Below are 23155 nucleotides of genomic sequence, written 5' to 3' on the forward strand. Positions count from 1 at the left end.
CAACTAGATTTCTGATTAGAGTTAAACTGGAACCTGTATCGAACATTGCTTGGACTTTGTTATTATTTAATTTGATTTCTTTGTGAATTAGATTTGTATTTGCAATTTGAAAAATTGAAGAGACTGAATCGTTGTTCTCATTGATTTTATTAATTTTAAATTGTAATTGATTTAAATTCAAATTATTTTTCGTTTTCGTTTTCTTGTTTTACTCTTGAATTGACGGTTTTATCTACTAATAATTTGCTAGTATTAATAAGTTCGGTTAATGTTTGATTTTTGTAAAGTTATTATGAATTTAGCTTGAGGTAAAGTCTTTCAAGGATGAAGATTATCATGAGCTTTCTGGCATCTTTTATTCATTCACATACATAATTCTTGAATTTGATAGACAAAAGAAGTTAGTCGTTATTAGTTTTGGCTCTTATTTATGATTTATAGGAGATGAGCGATAATCAATTGGGCAAGGTCGAGATCATTCTATTCTTAATTCATCATAAGTTTTAGGCATTTTCGGACAGAATAGGACTACAGGTAACGTTGTACCATTTGCTGACTGAACCTTGCAAATAAAAGGAATAATCTTGAACATCTCAATAGCACCAAGACCTAAAGCACTAGAAGCTAATTCAATTTATTAACCAATCAATCAAATCTTCATTATCACCTCTGGGCCAATCAATGGTGATATGATTGTTCAGGACATGGCTGATTAATAGTGTTAATTGTTGAGTTAAATTCGATTGGATTAAATCCAAATTGATCAGAGTAATAATTCATACTGATAAATATTATTAAATGTTAATTGTATGATAATATGATGATAATTTGTGATAATTGAATGTATTGAGAGAATAACGTCTTCACTGACAGTTAAGTTTTTCATTTTATAGTCTAAGGAAGAATAAACAATCGAAGCAAGGTCTTCACTGACCTCACGTTTAACGATTCGCTGAAAATCAATTGTCAGAATGAACAAGATAAAAAAACAATCGTGCTAAAGATTGGTCTTCACTGACCTTAATGATAGTAAAGAGAAGATACAAAAAAGACTACTTTCGTATATTTAAAGATAAATGGAAAATCATAAATTGGATTGTAATTATTGATTTAAATACAAATTGGTTTGATTAATTAATAATGCTAATTGATTATTTTAATTTCTGATCATTGATTAGATAATCCTTTAATTTTTATTGTTTTAATCGTTGATTTGTTAATTGTTGATTATTAATTTTTGATTTTTTTTTATTGTTGATTTTTTAATTGTTGATTTATTAATTGTATGATTAATAGTTGTTGATTTGTTGATTATTAATTTTGATTTTAATTGATTGATAATTTGTTGAGTTTATTTCTTCATTAAGTGAGGTTGAGACCACGATTTAACTTGCAATTGAAGGTCATTTATAGTTCAGTTTGAGTTGAGGAATAATTTGCATGGAAATTAGTTCTAAATTCACCTCACACACGCGGCCACCAAATGTAATGTAAAATTACATGTAAATTAAAAAGGGTTGAATTTGTTTGTATAAGAACACAATTTGGGGATGAATTAACCTTTAGCCTTCACTGGCTTGTTAATCTTTAATATCAAATCTTCGTCTTCACTGACGAGCGATTTGTACACACTATTTATGGTTAGAGGTGATGATTTAACTATCGGTCTTCACTGACCAATAATTAATATATAACCAGAAAAATTTATTAATTAAACAAGTTATTTATTTTAACTAAAATAATACAAGTAACTAAATTAAAAGAATTGTATTTTAACTGACTTTGGTTGCCCTTCACTGGACTACCAAAGTCGTTGGTTGATCTTTAATGATCAATTTCTAATTAACTAATAATATTTTATTCAGTATTTATGAAATACTATTACTTTTTATCTTCAGGTAAATCTCAATTGAGTGTTTTGTTTTTCACTTCTTCTTTTATCATAATCATCATCTTTACGTCAATGGTTGAGAGTCAATCACTGATTATATAATATTGCAACATAGATAATACAAATTTAAAAATATTTAATTATCAATCTTAGTATTCACCATTGACACTTTTTAGTTTAATGGTTGTTCATCCACCTGCCGTGTCCAAGCATAATTATCGTTTGAACTTCCACTTCGAATGGTCAATATTTTTTATCTGAATATGCAATTGAATTACAATATGAATAAAAACCGGTGGCTAAGAAGAACAAGATGATTACGAATGCTGCTGATCCACTGGTTCCTTTCTTCACATTAACTGGACTTGAATGTTCGTGTCTAAATGGATCGATTAGGCCGTAATTTAAACCTTTTCTTCATGAGTTTTAGTCTTCGGAGTCTTCTGAAACTTAGATAATGAACAAGTACTTGTTGATCGACCCTTGGGACAGAAATTGAACGATTGACAAGGTTCTGTACCACCAATCCTGCTAAAACATAATGCAGCACATTGGTCGTGATTTATATTATACTCAGTGAAAAACTTCCGTGACAAGTTTATGTCCTGTGGCAAAATATTCATTTGCAACTTTAGCTAAAGAAAAAAGGCAAAATTTTCAAGTTATACTCAGTTTTCTTTTGCACTTAATCGTTATACTTACGAATGTAAATGTCACAAGTATCACTATATTCGGTGGCAGTATCGGTATATGCTTCATTTAAAGTACAAGTTGAACCACAAATTTGGAAAGAGTGACAGCGATTATCTGAACCACATTTGGAGGCACATTGATAAAGCCACAATTCCTCTGAGAGCGAGCTTTGTGATTTAAATCGTCGATTTCTATTCACTGTATAATGGAGTACAGGATTTTCAGTGAAGATTCCACATTTGGGATTATTTTCGAATTCATCAATTGGAGCTGCGCTCGGAACCATGTTCGTAACAAGGCACTCATTTGTTTTATCACCTGAGCAATAAGACAGAGTTCGACAGTTTAATTCATCTGAATTTTTACAAGCTCGATAACAGTCTGCAAATGTCTTCACATTCGGCACCACGACAACATTTGGATCATCGGCTTTCAATATCTCGTTGGCATGAATAAGATAGAACATATCGTTTGAATGGTCAGTTTTATCTCGAGTAACATCTAGTACATCGACCATCTTATACTTGAAATACGCTGAAAAAAGGTAGATTGTAAGTTATACGAAAACTAAAGCCAATAGTAACTTACTATGGTATCCATTCGTCAGCGAGATTGTTTTGTAAGCTGTATCTCTGAGTAAATGGGACTGAAGATCTTTGTTTGAAATTTCCCGCATCATTCGATTTAAATTGTGCAATGGTATTTCGAACACTTGACAGGCATGACCTTTTTCAGCATCTTCTTCGACATTTTCGATTCCTTTTATGGTACCACAAATATTAACCCCAGGACAAAAGAGTACAACACTTTGTGCAACAAAAAAAGTCATGAAATAAGACTATCTAAAAGTTCTCATAATTAAACTTACTCGAAATCAGAAAAATCATTTGATAATTGGTTTAGACATTCTAGTTCACTTGCTGCTCTAGTTCGAGATAGTGTTTTCAATGTATCATAATTGACTCGATACGTTTTTGGTGACAATGCATCTGCAATGACAATGATTTTAGAGAAGTTAAAAATGAAGATTGTCAAAAACTCTCAATGGTTAATGTAACAGAAAATGAGAATTTGATAAAATTATAACTCTTTAAAAAGAGACAATATTGATAATTTTATCATTTTCGATAACCTCATTACATGTAACATGGATTCAATTTTACACTTTCTCGCCACCCTGTAATTTGTATTTCAATCGTATTGGTGATCAATATTCAACAGAATCAAATCATCATATTTTATATTTACCTAATATATTTGGTGCCTCAAGAAAATCAATCATTAAATCAATCCTTGAAGTACTGAAAGAAACGTCCATCTCCTTTAGTCTCAATGCACTGATTTCATAATTCCAAAATATTGCTTCTTTGACGCGCTCTTTAAGTAAGAGCACGTGCTCTTCAGCTAGTTTTATACAATCAGGTTCTATGAATTTCGTATGATTAGATTGGATTGTTTCAAGTTAGCATAATTAATTCACGAAAAGAACCTGAAAAATGCGATATTACCTTTACATTCGAGATGAATGCTAAGAGTCATTTCACTGGTGAAATCTTTACATTCAGCCACAGAAAATTTATCTTGGAATTCAGATTCAGTTTCAGCAACTTGAAAATCGGAGTAATCCCTTTTGATAGCTTGAATTAGTTTATATTTTCCATTCTAATAATCATCATATAACCAATTAGTCGAATAGAATTATTGCTGAACTTATTAAACTTATAAAATTAATGTTGTTATGATTAATTACCGAGGTATCTTTGTTGTAACAGTTAATTATTGTTGCAACAATCAGGTGCCCATCGAAACCATAATTGTCAACCTAAAACAATTATCCAACAAAATTTAGATTAATTCTAAAAACTAATTGACAAGATGAGTGTTAATGGTTGGAAGTTAATCTAAATTATCGCGACTAACCACGATATCGATATCGATATTTCATAGATTAGGTTTCATTTGACCCGATTAAGTCATTTGCAAATGGAGTCCGGTCATTCCTGGTTAACTCAAGCTAGGCCAAGTTCAGCTACAAATCAGACCTTACTCATACACTTTCATGGACCCTAACCTCTCATTGGCCAACACATTTATCTCCACTTCCATTAACACTCATTTTACCATAAATTGGTTTTCTTACGGTTTCAGTGAAGTATTGGGTAGTGACAACTTTATCGTATTTATCAGAATTAACAGTTGAATTATAAGAAATTGATTCCCAAACTTTCGCCGCAAACTCAGGCCGATTTTCCTGGAAAACAAAAGCGCTTAATCATGTCTAATTCTGCAGGTAATCAACTAGCAAAGGCGTCTTTCTACTTACAAGATACATTTTACCCAAATACTTGTAATTTCCATCTAGAAGAAATAATCTTGTCAAGTGAAACTGACCAGTCTCTTGACTAAGACCTATTGATCCTCTTTTAACCGGTGAAACTTTACAGGACTCGCCCTCTTGAAATTGGTAAACTAGACCAAGTGAGTAGTCATAAAGAGCTTCCGATTTGCTATTAGGTTTCTGTATACGCACCAATTTGAGTCTATCATTGGCATATATCTGGTGAAGAGATTAGAACATTATAATTTGATCAACAAATAATTGCCTATCATTATAATTTGAACAATCTCTTACCTCGCTAACAGTTTTTGTGGTAGTTGAGCTTGTAATTGTTTCCGAAAGTATCAGGTGGACAAGGTGGGAGTTCATTGTTGGAGTTGGTACGCTATTTCCATAGAAAGCTGAACAGCCGACTCCTGGAAGTGGCTGTGAAATTAAGTGGATTAATCAGTTGGTTATCAAGTAGCCATTTGTTGAGTTATCTTACCTTAACAGTTCTGGATAAATCTTTAGTCGAGTCCATGCCTTGAGAGAAAATGTCCAAAATTAAATTTTCTTTCGTTAAAACAATACAGATGATGGGTCACTTCCACTGAACGTAATTCGACTCGGTGCTTGTAGGCCTGATTCTTGGTCCAAGTTAGCTGATTTGATAAGGAAAATGCCAGGAGAAGTTGAAAATTAATAAAAGACCAGCAAGTGATAACTAACTTACATTTGTAATAACAAGTGATATTCAATTTATTGTTGATATTTGCTCGTAAACTTTTCATCATTGTACCTCTCACATTTTCATCCGCAGCCTCTTTCTGACAAGTTAATGAAATTTTGATCAAATCAGTAATTTTATTGTAAATTTTGCTGATTGAATCTTAATATTACCCAATATATTGAATTATGCCTAAGACGATAAAGTATCGAAGGTCCCATAGCTATCAACATGCTCGTCAATCGTTTTGTTACACCAGTAAGAAGTTTAAACTCATCAGAAGGCTTGAACTTGTACAATAAACAATCGGTACCTAAAAATGAGAAAGAATATTAATCAAACGATTATCTTTCTTTTCGATTTCAGGTTGAACAGTCTTTCGACTTTTTCGACGTGTGCGTAAACACAATTTCGGTGGATGAATTTCAATCAATTATTTTACCCATAATCACTTGACGCTCATAACTGTCCCAAGCTTTTTCATTCTTAGTGTAGTGGTAAACACTGAATTTATTTTTAGGAGTATCAACTACAATCTCGCCATTAATTGTTGATCTCGATGATATAAATTCAAGCATCGAATAAATATCTCCGGTATCTTGTAATATCAATTAGTTGATTAATTTTCAATTTAAACTTTAATCAATTGTTCATTGGTACCTTGTCTGTTAATGTTGCGTGAATCTTATAACTCCCCTTTGGTAAACTTAAAGGCAAGTCCATTAATGTTGATATGGAAGCTAGGAAATTATTTGAATGGAGTAATAACTATTGATAATAATTACTGATAATTAATTGATTTCAACTTGAACTTACCTGAATTACCAGAGTGAATGACTGAAAAAATGAACAACGAGTAAAATAAAAGTAACATTTTCAACTTTGTTACGATGAAAGTTTTGTGAATAAAACTCGACAGCGTTTTTGTTAAATTGTGAATGAGTTGAATAGATAGTAAATACTTTCACTATTTTTAATTGAATGAGCGTTTAAACTGATCGTCTTTTGACAAGTTAATATCATTTACGGCGAGAACGCCTTTTTCTCAACAAATCATTAATATTATCACTAAGTTTACCTTGGACATATTCAATTAGTGATCATATCACTACAAAAATCTATTCGATACTTTTGATTATTTTATCTCTAAAATTAAAATTGTTATCAACTTTCCTATGAAATTCGTTTTGCATATGAATTCTGACATTTAAAGTAGATATTAATAATAAAATTGAAAGAGAAACAAATGCGAACAGTTTTAATTGTTTTCTGATTACTTGAAATCTATTGATAATTATTGGCTCCTCTCAATTTTTAATTGTTTACAATAATAGTGTTTGACGATTAGATAAGTTTTATCTTGATTCTCATTTGTTTATCATATCTTTTGACAAATTATTTGTTTTTCCCGCTTAAAGTTTCATATCGGATGTAAGACTTTAAAAACACAGAAAAGACGTCAAAAAATCTAGTTACTTAATTAAATTGATAAATAAAATTCTGGTAAAGAAAGTTTCCAAGGAAATATGAATTTCACTTGCAAAAATTTATCATTGTTGATCTACAGTCTCAATTAAAGATCCATTTTTGCACACTGTCCTTATAATGTCACAAATCAATGATTCTGACACAATATTATCAATTTAGTCTTTTCTGTTTTATTTATTCTGGGAACTCATTGACGTTGATTGTTCAACTAACTCAATTGTTTTTTGATAAAGTTGGGGACAATTAGTTGATATCTATTTCATTAAGTTTGGAAATTCAATAATAGTAAATCGTTTATCTTACTGTCAATTTTGAAAACAATAGTCTGATTAAAAAAATAATTAAATTAGTTGATGAACAATCAAAACAATAAATTTTCCTAATCCAAAGACAACAATCTAAGAAAGATATTGATATCAAGGTTCATAAGTTGGTTTCATTATAAAAAGGGACAAAAAACTTTATTTACTTTCATTCAATTCTAACCAGAACATATAACATAACTAAACAAATCGAATCTTTAATAACTATGATCAAATCAATTATTGTCCTTTGCCTTTTCTTAGCTGTTTCTTCAGCTCGAGATATCGTGCATACAAAATGTGACTGTAAGTATTAAACTGATTCATATTAATTGGCCAATCAATTAATCACCTACAATCAATTAAATTTAATTGCCATCTTAGCTACCTCCGGTACAATTGAATCGTTCGATATGGACCCTTGCGACTCTGATATTTGTATTCTGAGGCCCAATACGGATGTTGTTTTTACCGGTCAAATCATCCCAAGTAAGTGTATTATCGTTATCCTTTTGCGATCAGTGATTTACAAATTATTCATTTCAATTCATGAAAATCTAGCTATTTCCGCTGAGAAACCGACTCTTTCCATTCAGGTTAAAATGGGATATTCTTATATTGAATATCCTGGTCTCTCGCAAGACGCTTGTGAATACTTCGAATGTCCATTGAAGGCCAATGTCGCAAACCACTTCAAAGTCGAGATGGAAACTTTCGGCTGGTTTCCACCCGTAAGTAACTGAAAATCAACTAAATTACTTTTAATCAATCACATTACAATTTTGATCCAATTCTCAGATGGTCACTGACATGCGATTCCACGTCTACGAATCAGCCGATGGTGAAGAATTGGCCTGTGCTCAATCAAAAATTGAGATCGCACCTTATTAACTCAATTAATTAAACAGTGAACGTGACATCACTGATTAATCGAACGCATTAATGCGATCACAAAAAATGAAAAGTAAAATTATTAATAAAAGAGAATATAATTTGTTTTGACTTGATGAAAACTAAGAGAAATAGACCAATTATTAATATATTGCGCGATTAGAATGCTTTTCAGGTAGAAAAGGCGATTCATTTAGAGTTTCAAACGATCTATCAATAAAAAACCACAAGAAGTTCGATAAAACTTGATCAAATCGATGGACCCACCGAAAGTCTGAGATCAGAACACCTCTTTTCTAAAGACATGCGATTTAAATCGGCGATAATTTTATCAATTAACCACTGAGATAGAAAGGGGCTCCATCAAAGTGTAATATGTGCACTGGTAATGTAATAGTCTTATGAAATTTTCGTTTTATCGATTTTATGAATTGGACTAAATTCAACTTTGTAGAAATGGTTCCAGGGTCTGACCCATTGGTCCAATTGTATTATGAAGCAACATATTAACTTCGTCCTCGCTAAAATTGAACTTTACAAGGAGAGTTTCCAATACACCATGAGATCTGATTAATATGTGAAACTTAGGCCTAAAAGAGAAGCAAATAATATTCACAATTTTCGTCTTCATTTAATATCATGTCAATTATGGGAAACTAAAAATATTCAATGTTAATTATGTGATCAATCAAATTAATTCAATATAAATTGTCAATTTTGTTTATAAAAAATTACTTCTGACTCAAATAAGAGCTCACAATAATCAATTCAAAAGAATTGTTCAAATTAATCAAATTTCAAATAAAATTCTATTTAATCAGTTGTTAAAATCAATTATTACAAAGTCTAGAATCAATAGTTTGATATAAAATTCATATTTCAATTAATCTTCTTAACCAGTTTATCAACCAAACTGATCATGATTAAATCAATTTTATTCGTTATTTTAATCATCGATTCATCTTTTTTCATTAATTGTGATGAAGTTTCCCCACTTTTGAATAATACTTGTAAAACTTTTATGGAATTGGTAACTAACGGGACTCATGAGAAATACATGGAAGATATAGATGATTGTATGGTAAGTAGTGATCACAATTCATTTTCAAAATTAACTTATCGATGTCTAAACTTTTTACCAGAAAAATAATTTACCCGAAAATGTTTACGATGCTTTGGTCAAATGTGAAAATATTTTACCGTTCAGGACAAACGAAGAAGTGACCAAGGCTTGTTCTGGCATTGAAATCAACTCGAAAGCATTTGAAGAGGTAAAAAAACACAATGAACTGAATTTTCGAGTAAACTGTTCAAGTTTAGAGACTAATTGTGCGTTCAATTTTAATCAAGTCCATTAGATGCAAGCAAAAAACAGTTACGGGTGGTTTCAAAAAGTATTGGGTGAGAATTGATAAATTATTAAACAACATTGATTATTTTAACTAAATGTTATTTTTATCTACCAATAATTCAGTCCTGTATATTCAGCATATTGAAGGAACAATTCACCGATAAATGATGGATAGTTGGTTATGCATATCAACAATAAAATCTGATAAACTTAATTTTTTGTTCGATTGTTCAAGGATAAACACTTAAATGATCGTTGATTGTAAAATTATGCCGATTACATTTATCATTGTAATTTTAATAGAATGAGGCCTCAATAAATATCATTTGCATCAAAACATCTGATTAATCATTTCCATTATTTCAATCTAGTCATTTTATCAAAGTTGTTTATTGATTTTTCACTATTAATTCAAATCTAATTTGAAATAAAAGTACTGGTAAAAGTTTTGATCCAGCGGCCTGTCGTTGATTTAACCTGTTTACATCTCTGGATGTTGTAGTTTCGTAGCCCTCGAAGATCAAAAGCCACTCTCTCATTTAGCAAAACTGTACATCAAATCCAATCAAAAAAGTCCTGTATCCACAATTTTGACCAATGCTATGATTGTCTTAAAAACAAGTTTATCGTCACTTAGAACTAATCAGGCCAATTAAATACAACGGAACTATGGATTTGCCACTTTGAATATTTTTTTCACCAAAACAAATCTAATTTTCTGTAAGGTCAAGAAAAGTTGTCGCTCAAATAAAAATTTCATGATCTAAGCACATCGTTTTAGGAAGAAGTTGCCAGAAGTTTCAACTTCGAATTTGATTTTCTCGAAAACTACATATCAGATCATAAAAAAATATTTAGACTTCATATTTTTGGCTTTAAAAATACCCAAAGTCCTAACTCTTAACTCAAAAGTATAATTTTCTGCCCATTGTCCTTTATTCACTAATCTCACTCACAAATAGGAATTTAACAATCAGCAACAAACAAGAACTATTAATACATTCTTTGACACGAATGATCGAATTCGTAGATATCTCAGATCAATTGGAGCTTTTTTAAGGCCATTTTCACCTCAAATGGATCACGAGCTTCAACGTCTCCGTAAATCAAATGCCTCAAAATTTCTTAAAATTCCTACCATCAAAGTATCAATTCAAAACTCTGGTAGATAAACTGACCTAAATTAGAAGTAGATCATGAATGAACAATCCACGCATAATGAAAAAAAGTCATCGTTACAATTAACTGGATTTTTAAGATCATCTACTAGTACTAATATCAATAGATGCAAAAAATATAATTAACGTCCAGATCCGATCCTGATTGTAATACTTGAATACATCTTTGCATCAGTATTCTCACCTTTAATTACATTTAATTGTGTAATTTTTCTCAATTAATATCTTAATAAATGCGAGCCACCCTAAAATTTCAAATTGGATTAACTTCATATTAAGTCAGATTAAGGTTAACAATCATTGTAATCATCAGTAATCAATCAAACAATAAGTATCAAAATTAGCAGAGATAAAAGAAATCATATCGTTTGAACAGAGCAATCATTGCTTTCGTCAATTATTAACAATCATATTGTTGTGATTACGGTTTTTTATATGATGGTGATAAAATGTAACAATCCAATAACAGAAAAGATTATCAATATTTTTAGTTAACAAAATATAAATAATCTAATTGTTTGATTGATATATTGAAAAAAAATAATTCGGAGAAATCAATGATGTAAATAGCCCAATACATCGTATGATTATTAAATCAGAAATCAAATAAATTTTGAGGTGTTATTCAGATTTTTTGTATAAAAGGATAGAATTATATTCAACTAATTTCATTATTACTCAAAGTATTATTAACTTCATTAATTGTTTAATCAACGAAAATAGAAAAGTATCGAAATGTACAACCAACGACTAACTACATTGATTTTAATTACAATCTTCATAATTTCAGTTAATTGTTTCGTTATTGATCATCCAGCGCAAAGCAAGAAAGCGAAAGTCGGTGATGAATTCAAGCCGATTTCAGTGACTGATCCAATGGTTCTAGATGATATTCAATTCGTAATCGATCAAATTAACTCAGCTTCGTCGTCTAAATATTTGGTTAAACCAGTTAAAGTTCGAGAGGCTTATATATTGATGAAAGAATATGTGAGATTAACTTTCGATTTGGCCACAACAACTTGTCTCAAGGACTCGAAAGCCGCGTTGGACAAATGTGCAATTGATCAAAAACAGGTAATTTTAATAACTTAAATGATCTAAATGATAATTTTATTTCTTTATAATCTAATAATTGTTTTTTATTTCAATTATAGCCAATAAAAACTTGCAATGAGTTAATTGTTGACAATACACCTTGGAGAGAAGTCAAGAAAAAGATCACCAATTTTGGTAACTGTGCACTTTAACTGTCAACAACAATTGATAATTATGAAAATTAACTGTGCAAAAATCAACATATTTGCAAATTGAAATATTAATAAAAAATAAATTTTCTGCAATAATATCAATATGGTTAAAAACCAGTCGTCAAACAAATTAACTTACATTGCAACCATTTCAGTACAAGTTATCCAGCTGAGATATTTTATCAATGATGCTACTTCAAAGCTATTATCAAGAACTATTAATAGATCAATAATAAAAGTGAAACATTAAGTGAATGAATTCGGTACGATGGTGATTATAATTGAATGGAAAGAAGTTTTTTAGTGAATTAGACAATCGGTTTCTTGTTGGCCATAAACTATTCAACTGATTCTGTGTGTTAATTTGACAGCCAAATCAGAAAAATTAATATCCATGTAACTGGATATCTAATTATTACAACTACAGTCTAACACCAAAAATTGATCTAGTTTTTAAAAGTCCTTTGAAATAATTCCAAGTTGCCGAAACTGTATCTGAATCTCATGATAAATTATTTATGGTTAAATGTAAAGAGTTAATGTTTATTTTACATTTACGGATTGATATTCTAATGTTAATATTAACAAAAGTTTGATCAACTACTAACAAGTTGGATCAAACACTCTATTTAGAGATCTCTGATCAAATGGAGGTTCAACTACTTGGAACATCAATAATATTTAGAGCTGATATTTATCAGTATTTTTTATCATGAAATTAGTAACTGAACCGTTTTTACATGGCTAGTATTTAATACTTACGTTAATTCTCACTTTATTTTTCTCTCATACTGGAAGTTCTAGAAAACACAATGAATCTGCTTGGGATAATATTAAACAAATTTTCCAATATTACAAACACTCCAATGAATGAGAAAACATTTATTTATCAATGCTGAATACGATTCATGTTTATTAATCGCGTTAATTAAACAAAATATTTTGATTTAAAATAATTGAATGATTAACATAAAGCTTGTTGACAAGTTTCTACGAAACTTTTACCAGTCAATAATTTGGCGATTTCTTGGACTTCACTTGAGATCTTCTTCGATTGTGCTCGAGACACATACCAAGCTTTGACTGTCGATTGATGAAGAAACAAAAACAAAAACAAATAATTAGTTAATTTCTCCACAGTAAAAACAATTAAATCGTTCAACTAACCATCAAGAGTACCATCACCATTTGATGAGCAAGAAGCCAAGACAGCGGTCCAGTCCTCGGAGTAGTAGGGCATCCAGAAAGTGGCTTGTTTACCATCTATTTAATCAATGGCTTGATTACTTTCATTAGTTCAAATAATTAGTGTCTAATTACCTTGATTGATGTTGAATGAGACGGGATCATCATCTCCAACTACGCGATAGTAAGATCCACCAGAGAAATTACCTTCGATTAAGTTGACCTTTTTATCCCAAAGTACGGCGCTTTCACTAGCATTGGTTACACGTCTGATTATTAATTTTCATGTTTATTAGGATTAATGAGATACTTACGGTTCTTTAACTGTACCCTTGTTCAAGATGTAAACTTTTCCTGGGTAGAGATGATCGATTTCAATGGTGTTTTGAATGGTGTTTGGAACAGTCTTATCGGTTCGACCAATTTCATACCAACCAGTGATTTTGGTGAACTAAAGATTGTTAATTTAGTTTAGAAATCAATCCCAAATTATAATCATTCAAATATTTACTTACATAGCTGAAGGACCAGTAATTGATTCTTAGGAACTGTAGGAGTTGGACAAGAGTCTCCTTTAATTGTTACACCGATTGCAGAAGTAATTACAAGTGAAGCACAAGCAATGAAGAAGATGGATTTCATTTTGATTGTTTAATGAAAGTAAATTGTAGTTAGTTGAACAATTTAATTTGTTTTCTGATTTAGTTTGAGACTTTTTTTCCGCCTTAAATACTTACAGCGATCGATTATTATCGACATTTATTACTTCACATCGTAATCTACAACTTTCCAAGAAATGATAACCATTGTTATCGTTTGATTGTTTAGCACTAATTGTATGATTTTTCAACATGATTTGTTAATTGTGACGATAATAATATGTTCCAAATTGTACCTAAATTTTCCTTGGTTTCTAATTATGGACAAATGTAACCTTCATCGTTTTTCACAATCATAACTCATGATAAGAATGATTGTTTTTCCATATCTAACCATTAATAGGAAATTGATTTGTTTGATTAAGTTTGCACAAAGAAAATTATTGAATACTGATGGAAAATATTACATTTTGGTACATATTATGATTACTAATATTTTTTCATTCTTTTTAAATTATACCCTCACTAATCAGCCTTATGGTACCTCTAAAAAACTATCTATCAATTCATAGATGAATATTGGCATGTTGGGTAAGCAAAACAGGTAGTAAACTCGATCTTCGGGATAATAATAGCGAGGCGAATCTATTAATGGTAAAATTTATAATCTCGAGGGTCCAGAACCCAAGAAAACTCTTTACATCAATTTCTTACGTGTCATTTGTTAATTAAATACTTAATTAGTTAGTATTTTGATGAATTTAGATCAGTTTAAACCTATTGTATGTTTTTTCTGAAGTTGAGCGGAAAATTCGAAGTAAATTATTGAAGATAATACTATTAATACTTGTGGGGGGATAAGTTTTAAGACTTTTGTTTTACTTTTACATGTAATATTTGAAATTTTGAGAAAAGTAGTTACATGTTATCTATTTGATGAACTGGCCGAAGGACTTTTTTACAAACCTCTTATAGAGATGTATTAAGATAGTGAATATACTTGATTAGATGGATCAAAACTACTGATGTGGATTCGAGTTCAATTCCTTGTAAATTATATCGTCTCTTATAAATCCATCAGGAACATCAACCGTTGATCTGGTTAAATAATAAGCGCTATTTGACATTTTTGCTAACGATTTGCGAACCTTATTAAAACTCGTTGTGATATTTTTCATTCCTAAAATTTCCTAGTTGTGATTTCACAGATGACAACTTCTTTAGTTGTTTGATGTAAATATTGTATCTTCTAAGAGTCGCAAGTCTACAAATTTCATCCGTTCTATTTACTACTTTGCTTTCAATCCAATTCTTTTTACTAACTTCCATGTAATCAATAACATCATCGAAAGAATCAGCCCCTTTCTCATTGATTGTTGCAAATATCTCGTGACTTTCGTCGACCTGATCGCTAGTTTTTAGAGCAACAAGCAACCCAAACGTTTCCTTAACAATTAATCGAGTTACATTAACAATATCTCGAGGTTTCTTAGCTGTTTGCTTTGATTTATTTTCCGTTTCCATGTCAACTGATGATAATTCATCGTTCAGGAGATTAAGTTTATCACAATAGATTTTTATTAACATTAATTGTCCTTCATTCATCTCTTTTGCTTGGTTGATAAATTTTAATTCACTTTGGACAAGTTTAAGTAATGATTTCACTTGGATATGAGATTCAGAATTTGACTTGATTTCCAAAGATTTCATTAGGTCATAAATAACTGATGAGAAATCGTAAGGTGATTTGTAACCAGAATCTAATTTATCCAATTGGGTTGCACAAGATTTTAGAAATCGCTCAATAAAAGATAGGATTATATTGATAAATCTGAAGTAAGGTATCGATCAGAAAGACAATTTAAGACTTTTATAATCTTTCGCCATCCGATAGTTTGGACATTGCATCAGCAGCCAATAAAGTTGCTAAGCTTCATCGATATATTTTTGTGGTCCATTCAGAGCCTCATCAACAATTTCAACCTTTCTCTTGGAAACATCAATCTTCCTCTGGGAAACGATTCGATCCTTTGAACTAAGCTCATCCAAAGAAACTTTACTTAATTCACTTTCCGTAAGCAATTTATCACGATAAGATTCAACATCTTTGATAACTTGAAACAATACTGGAAGATTTGAATAACTAGTCCAAGCAAAAAAAGTCGTAGGCACTTTAAAGGGATTATCCATTGGGCTTTAATCAACTTGACTAATTAAAAAAATGATGAAAATATTTCATCAGATTTTATGGCAATTAAAAAACAAACTGCAATCATCAAGTCAGATATTCCATATTCACCAGAATTACTCCATCTATTGGGTTTCAGTTTAGGTTCCAATCTCTTTCTACAAGAAGCTAAATTACACACTTTTCTTGTTTATTTTAACAAATCACATCTCTTTCCTGGATAGTGAAATCTATCCGATTCCAATTCATTCTGTTTCGATTTGATTGAGTGGAATTGAAGCAATTCATTTGAATTTACTTTACCTAATTTTGTGATTGACAGTTTAAAGAGATAATCCATATATAAAACCTCTATAACTCTATAACCTTTGGTTCTCGAGTTATCGTGACGAACACTCTTATAAGTTAATTACTTGGAACATATTTGAACGTTTATCATGAAATTATTAACTGAATCGTTTTCTCATGGCTGGCATATAGATCTAAATATCTTAATTACTACAGTATTTTCTCATACATGTAGTTCTAGAAAACATTACAAATCTACTTATGATAAAACTATCAACTCTTTGATAAATGAGAAAGCACTAATTTATCAATGCTGAATACGATTAAAGTTTATTACTCGCGTTAATTAAACAATACATTTTGATTTAAAATAGTTGAATGATTAACATAAAGCTTGTTGACAAGTTTCTACGAAACTTTTACCAGTCAATGATTTGGCGATTTCTTGGACTTCACTTGAGATCTTCTTCGATTGTGCTCGAGACACATACCAAGCTTTGACTGTCGATTGATGAAGAAACAAAAACAAAAACAAATGATTAGTTAATTTCTCCACAGTAAAAACAATTAAATCGTTCAACTAACCATCAAGAGTACCATCACCATTTGATGAGCAAGAAGCCAAGACAGCAGTCCTGTCCTGGGAGTAGTAGGGCATCCAGAAAGTGGCTTGTTTACCGTCTATTTAATTATAATGGCTTGATTACTTTCATTAGTTCAAATAATTAATGTCTAATTACCTTGATTGATGTTGAATGAAACGGGCTCTTCATCTTCAATTATATCATAATAAGATCCACCAGAGAAATTACCTTCGATTAAGTTGACCTTTTTATCCCAAAGTACGACGCTTTCACTAGCATTGGTTACACGTTTGATTATTACTTTTCATGTTTATTAAGATTAACTAGATACTTACGGTTCTTTAACTGTGCCCTTGTTCAAGATGTAAACTTTTCCTGGGTAGAGATGATCGATTTCAATGGTGTTTCGAATGGTTTTTGGAACAGTCTTATCGGTTCGACCAATTTCATACCAACCAGTGATTTTGGTGAACTAAAGATTGTTAATTTAGTTTAGAAATCAATCTTAAATTATAATCATTCAAATATTAACTTACATAGCTGAAGGACCAGTAATTGATTCCCTTAGGAACTGTAGGAGTTGGACAAGAGTCTCCTTTAATTGTTACACCGATTGCAGAAGCAATTACAAGTGAAGCACAAGCAATGAAGAAGATGGATTTCATTTTGATTGTTTAATGAGAGTAAATTGTAGCTAGTTGAACAATTCAATTTGTTTTCTGATTTAGTTTGAGAATTTTTTTCCGCCTTAAATACTTACAGCGATCGATTGTTACTAACGCGAATTACTTGGAATCGTAATCGACACCTTTCCAGCGGAAAAATGATCATCATTGTTATCGTTTGATTGTTTGGCATTAATCGGATGACCTGTCAATTAACCAACACGAATGTCAACGCGATCTGTAAATTTTGACAGTAATTCAGTCAATTTGAGCGATTTCGCTATTGTGAAAACAACAGATGGAAAATTTTCATAATGTTCCAAAGTTGCACTTAAATTTCACTCAGTTTTTTAATTATCATGAACAAATGTAACTGTCAATCGTTTCTCATTATAATAGTCAGGGACAGGAATGGTTGTTTTCCCATAACTAATTATTAAACTAACAGTATACAATTAATTTGTCTTTTAACCTTTGCAAAGACAATCAATAATTAATTATTAATAGCGAAAGTCAAACAATATGCTGCAGTATCTCTTAAATAACTATCTATCGAATCATAGATGAATATTAACATACATGATTATGAATGCGAAGTTTACATTCGTAAGTCTAATTAGTGAAAGATTTAGAAAAAATGAACAATTATTAATATGACTATTGTTTCCTTATTTTCTTTAGCTAAAGTTTCGAATATGTATCAGTCCACAGGAAGAAAACTTGTATCGGAAACTTTTCACGTCGAATTCAATTTAAATTATGATCAATGTGCTGCTTTGTGTTACAGTTGGACTCATGATTCGGACTCTTGTCAATCGTTCCATAGATGCAACGAGTTGTTTTAATTACGAACTAATTAATAACTCAAATAAGAAAAAACAATCAACTCCAATAGTAAAAAAAGGTACCAGCGGATCGGCAGCATTTGGAAAAATTTTGATCTTCATCGCCGCTGTCATTTCGAAGTAGCTGAAGGAATGATCAAAGTTTTATTTATAAAGATAAGTAGACTATGTACAACCAAAAAATGAGGCTGATTCGACAAGTCCCATCGGTATTTTATTCCCAGTCAACATTTTTGATTCAACATTGAGTCAAAAACAATGTCTCAATTGCATATTGAGTCAATTTTGAGTCAACGAAAAATTGAGTAAAAATTGAGTAAAAAAGTGTTCAAAAGTAGTCATTTTTTACTCAATTGTGTTCAACAGAAAATCAAAATTTAGTCAATTTTGAGTACATGTAGAGTAATTGATGAGTAAAATTGATTCTAATTTTATTCAATTTTGAGTCAAAGTGCTTTAAATGACAAATTTGACTGAATTGATCGGAGAATTGAGTTCTCCGCTGATAAGGAAAACAATTGTCGTCTACATTAATTGAATCATTATTTGTTCCAAAGTTGAAAATAGACATATTTCATATTGGCTATTTTCAAAATGGGTTTGAAATTCAGAAAATACTTTTTCGCCGACTTGCTCGCGATAGTATTTCCATTTTCTGAACTGATTCAACCAAAATTTTCTACTCAATCAAATTGAAACTTTTCTACGGTCAGAATAACGATGATAGGAAATTTATCTCATAGAAAGTTTTGCTTTATTCGAAATAATTCAATAAATGTTTTCAAAAAGAGTAATAATAATATAATGTCAAGTTCTTTTATAGATTCGAATATTTTGCTTTTGAATATTTCTCCATCATTAGATTCTGTTTGATTCGAATCAAGGTGTTGGTTTGAGTCAGAATCATCAGAATCATTTCCTATGGAGAATTTAACCTTTTCTTTGTCTTGGACGAATTCAATGAAGATAGGACTCGAATGATTCGCTGTCTAACTTTATTCAAACTCTCTCTGTGTAGCTCATTTGTCCACTTTTACGGAAAATGTGATCTAGAAGATAAAAACGAAAAGATGATTTGATTAATTTCGAGCGGTGAATTTTTGTCGATTAAACCTACCAAATAATGCATCCAGTCTGGACTGTCCTAATTCTGGATCAAAATCACCTTCAAAAGGCTTTTCGAACTGATTAGAAAATCCAAAAACGAAGCAAAGAGGAAGTTTATTGCTCTTTAGACCTTTTTCAATGACTTGCTTGAACTCATTCAATTCTTCATGAGTATATAACCTCTTGCCTAGTGTAGCGTTTTCATAATAAGATTTTGGAAAGGCCAATCTCGTCAACTGATATGCAAGGCAACAAGGATCTGATCTTGAAAGTTTGATTGCCGTTTCGTACAGATTAAGAGAGAGTTGCAATTTTCCCTCTATGAAAATAAAATTCTAATGAGAAAGAATGAGAATTAATTCATTGAATACAATTATTGAATTTAGTCAACTCACCTTTTTAGTATTCTTATACGTTGAATCTGTCGTCAGAATATGATGTAAATTTTGATTCATCGTTTGATATTTCTCATTAAGATAAAAAACAATATCCTGAAGTAAATCAATCACCGAGCGTAATATAATTCCACTACTGTCAATGTTGGATAAAATTTCTTTTCTTTTCTCCAAATCTCTGATTTTCTCGAGAATGTTGTTCAAAACGATTCTTTTCGGGCTCGTGTTTCTTTCTTGCTTATTGTTTGGCGATTCCTCTGATGAACTAGTCAATTCTTGTTGAATCGTTGTTGAAACTTTTTCACGCTTTGTTTTGTCAGGAAATTCATTTTCACGAGGGCAATTTCGTCCTTCACTTGGGTTTTTATCAGAGTCTTTGGTCTCATTAAGAACAGTTGATGGATTTTTTTCTCCACCATGAGATTCTATTCCTAGTAATTTATTCAACTCGTCACTTTCGATTGACACATAATCTGGGAAATCGTTTTCATATACAGCAGGATCGATATTTATTTCCAGTATTTCGCTTGTGTAATTGATAACTTTTTTCAAGTTTCTCCATTCTGCATTATACTTCACATTCTGTTTAAGTTTTTTGTAAAGTTCTGAAATAGATTCTGAAAGCAGAAAACAAATACATGATTACTTTGAGTCTCTTTCTGATGAATATTTTCAATGAAATTACAACTCACCTGCTAGAGCTATGAACTTGAACGAAATACGCATGTAATTTAGTTTTGTGATGAATTGATTCCCTGCTGATTGCACAATTGATTCGTGATTTGTTATTCCACAATTTTCGACATCTTTTTTATCCACGATTATCAAAATCGGTTGATTTAAATTTTTCTTTTTATGATCGGTGAAATTAGGCAGAATAACAGCATATAATCCGTTTGGGTCCTTTCGAATTGTGTCAAGTTGTTGGCTGTGAATGATTTACTTTTTGCTTCTTACTGAACAAAGTCGGAGATGAAGGAGCAGGAGGAGATTGAGATCGACTGGTTGACTTGGCCTGGGTAGATTGAGCGCCAGAACTTTTTTTAACAATCTTGCGTTGCAACTGTTTTAACACATTTTGACCAGAGGTTTTATAAAAGGAATCAACATTTGGAAATGAACTTGACTTAGTAGACTTTTGCCTTGACTGTGACATTATATGGGAAAATAAATACAAAATTGAATTTGAAAAATTGAACTGAATTGTAAGGAAGGGTAAATACAAGTGTTCACAATTACAAGAGACTCCATTGAGTTTATATCGTCAAATAAACCCAAAGATGAAGAATCTAACCAGTTAAGATTGCATCACAAATGTATAATTGGATAAAATTTTTCCTGTTTTGAATTGAATCTGATTTGATAATCAATTTAATTTGAGTCTCGAGAGACATCAAATTTTTGATCAAAATAGGGAAAAGAAATAAAAGGGAGATGAAAACAAAGGTAGAAAAAAATAGAAAAATAGAAAAAAATCACATTTGAAAATTGGAGAAATTGAAAAAATTAACCCAAAGAATCAATTTCTCAAAAAAAATGTTGATTATGGCATTTTGTTAATTGACTTTTTTGTCCTTTTTAGCCTTTGCAGCTACTTTCTGCATCACTAAGGCAAGAAAAGTCTCATCTTCCAGAAGATTCATCATCTCTTTTACACTTTTTCCAGAGCTTGATTCTTGAAGATTAGAATTGCTTTCAACTTCCTTGTTTTGATTGGCACGAGAAGGTCCAGAAACAGCAGTGTTTTTTTTGTCACCCTCTTGTTGTAATCCACCTTTGTCGTCATTTTGTTGCTCTCTCTCATCAATTTCTTCCTCTTCCTCTTCTTCTTCCTCTTCTTCTCCATCTTCTTCTCCATCTTCTTCTCCATCTTCTTCTCCACCTTCTTCTCCTTCTTCTTCTCCATCTTCTTCTTCTTCTTCCTCTTCTCCATCCGCAACCTTTCTATCATCTTGAACTTTGTCTTCCTCCTCATCTTGAGGTTCTTCTGAATCTGCTTCGACGAAAACCTTTAGATCTCTAATAGGTTGAACATTTCCCATCAATGGTGATGTTGGTGCGGACACATAAAGTTTCTCTGAATTGGCACCAGGAGAAATGGAACTTTGTTGAGTATCTTCATTTTGTTGTATCGGCGTTCCAATCATGGGTGAAAAGAGACCAGAAATAATGGAATCTTGATCGTTAGATTTTGCTTTTGTGCTAGGAGATTCTTTCGGAACTTTCTGAGTTTCGGGAATAATAGCTTGAGTTAATGGAATCTCGATTCGTTTCTTTTTCCATAGCGGTCCAGTTGAAACTGGACTTTTAGCTCTTTTTTTTGACGATCGGGTAACGGGTGAGCTTGTTGATTGGCCATCAACACTACTAAACGAATCAATAAATCCTGAAGATTCAGAATGAAGCTCTTTATCCTTGCGAGTTTTGTCAACAGTATTAGTTTTTTGAATTGATTCTTGTTCATTAAGTGAACTATCTGAATCGACCAACGATATCATTTCACTGACTCGATTTTTTGGTACCTTTGACCTTTTTTGATTGAATATTCCACTACTTGAACCAACATCTGAGTCTTCTCCAGAGTCAACACCAGCGTGCGTAGTTTTGATTTTATTCGAGGATGAATCATAAGGCTCCTTATTTTTCTTTTCATACCTGTGGTCACTAGATGAATGTTTTTTTCCATCTTTTATAACCTGTGGACGTTTGGTGCGCTGGTAGTGCATTGCTTTCGAAAACGCTGAAACCATTAATTTTTCTGTGGTCTTATCATAGGATTTTTTACCAGCCATTCTAACGCAGTGATCTAGATAAGCAGGATAAGCATAATTAGTTTTCAAATATCTCTTGATTAAGATTAATAGCTTGTTACTCACCTAGTAAAGCTCTGAACCTAAGCTCTCCCAATTCATTATCGACATGATTCTGCAGTGGGAATAAGAGAGGAGAAAGGTGATTCCAAGTGTTGATTAGCGAATGACGGCCTTTTGTGCCTCGCAATGTTGTTCCCTGTATCCAATGATCAGGAAATGAATATCTAATGAGCAAACTCATAATAGCTGGTGGGCCAAAATCAGGTTCATCTCTTTATTTCTCGCTGTTTCATAGCAATATTGTAGCCCGAGAAAGTACAGGCAGAATACCTTCTATAAGAATAGAATTTGAGTCCTGCTTGCATGTTTCATCTTCTTCCGGAATGAATCTTATA

The 23155-nt window shown here is 31.4% G+C and overlaps 6 protein-coding genes and 1 pseudogene across 6 annotated transcripts; 3 read left to right on the top strand and 4 right to left on the bottom strand.

Moving 5' to 3' along the window:
- Window positions 1-2295: 2295 nt before the first annotated feature.
- LOC128396565 (uncharacterized) lies at window positions 2296-6623 on the bottom strand. Its single transcript, XM_053357166.1, is given in 18 exon segments — window positions 2296-2473; window positions 2475-2526; window positions 2594-3118; window positions 3173-3390; window positions 3453-3573; window positions 3833-4009; window positions 4093-4246; window positions 4335-4406; window positions 4725-4835; window positions 4908-5141; window positions 5217-5348; window positions 5410-5495; window positions 5498-5566; window positions 5638-5731; window positions 5805-5944; window positions 6074-6236; window positions 6292-6371; window positions 6448-6623. Coding segments are annotated over 18 exon segments (2664 nt in total). The 5' UTR covers window positions 6506-6623.
- Window positions 6624-7585: 962 nt separating this feature from the next.
- On the top strand, window positions 7586-8434 carry LOC128396418 (mite group 2 allergen Pso o 2-like). The gene is made up of 4 exons (XM_053356995.1): window positions 7586-7727; window positions 7806-7910; window positions 7983-8152; window positions 8220-8434. The coding sequence occupies exons 1-4, from the start codon at window positions 7649-7651 to the stop codon at window positions 8310-8312; spliced, it is 447 nt and encodes a 148-aa protein (XP_053212970.1). The 5' UTR covers window positions 7586-7648; the 3' UTR covers window positions 8313-8434.
- Window positions 8435-9218: 784 nt separating this feature from the next.
- Window positions 9219-9924, top strand: LOC128396420 (uncharacterized). The gene is made up of 4 exons (XM_053356997.1): window positions 9219-9393; window positions 9455-9583; window positions 9663-9713; window positions 9787-9924. The coding sequence occupies exons 1-4, from the start codon at window positions 9232-9234 to the stop codon at window positions 9829-9831; spliced, it is 387 nt and encodes a 128-aa protein (XP_053212972.1). The 5' UTR covers window positions 9219-9231; the 3' UTR covers window positions 9832-9924.
- A 1580-nt stretch (window positions 9925-11504) lies between these two features.
- Window positions 11505-12189, top strand: LOC128396419 (uncharacterized). The gene is made up of 2 exons (XM_053356996.1): window positions 11505-11918; window positions 11999-12189. The coding sequence occupies exons 1-2, from the start codon at window positions 11577-11579 to the stop codon at window positions 12089-12091; spliced, it is 435 nt and encodes a 144-aa protein (XP_053212971.1). The 5' UTR covers window positions 11505-11576; the 3' UTR covers window positions 12092-12189.
- Window positions 12190-12982: 793 nt separating this feature from the next.
- On the bottom strand, window positions 12983-14005 carry LOC128396417 (uncharacterized; annotated as a pseudogene).
- Window positions 14006-16654: 2649 nt separating this feature from the next.
- On the bottom strand, window positions 16655-17663 carry LOC128396416 (uncharacterized). Its single transcript, XM_053356993.1, has 5 exons — window positions 17472-17663; window positions 17271-17407; window positions 17092-17207; window positions 16937-17032; window positions 16655-16852 (listed from the first exon to the last, which is right to left on the bottom strand). The coding sequence occupies exons 1-5, from the start codon at window positions 17598-17600 to the stop codon at window positions 16734-16736; spliced, it is 597 nt and encodes a 198-aa protein (XP_053212968.1). The 5' UTR covers window positions 17601-17663; the 3' UTR covers window positions 16655-16733.
- Window positions 17664-19573: 1910 nt separating this feature from the next.
- LOC128396446 (uncharacterized) lies at window positions 19574-20791 on the bottom strand. Its single transcript, XM_053357035.1, has 2 exons — window positions 20640-20791; window positions 19574-20564 (listed from the first exon to the last, which is right to left on the bottom strand). Exons 1-2 carry the CDS (start codon window positions 20671-20673, stop codon window positions 19939-19941), a joined length of 660 nt encoding a protein of 219 aa, XP_053213010.1. The 5' UTR covers window positions 20674-20791; the 3' UTR covers window positions 19574-19938.
- Between the last annotated feature and the right edge of the window lie 2364 nt (window positions 20792-23155).

The sequence above is a fragment of the Panonychus citri genome, unplaced genomic scaffold, assembly GCF_014898815.1.
Source record: "Panonychus citri isolate SS breed McGregor unplaced genomic scaffold, ASM1489881v1 Contig00144, whole genome shotgun sequence".
Classification (NCBI taxonomy): Eukaryota; Metazoa; Arthropoda; class Arachnida; order Trombidiformes; family Tetranychidae; genus Panonychus; species Panonychus citri.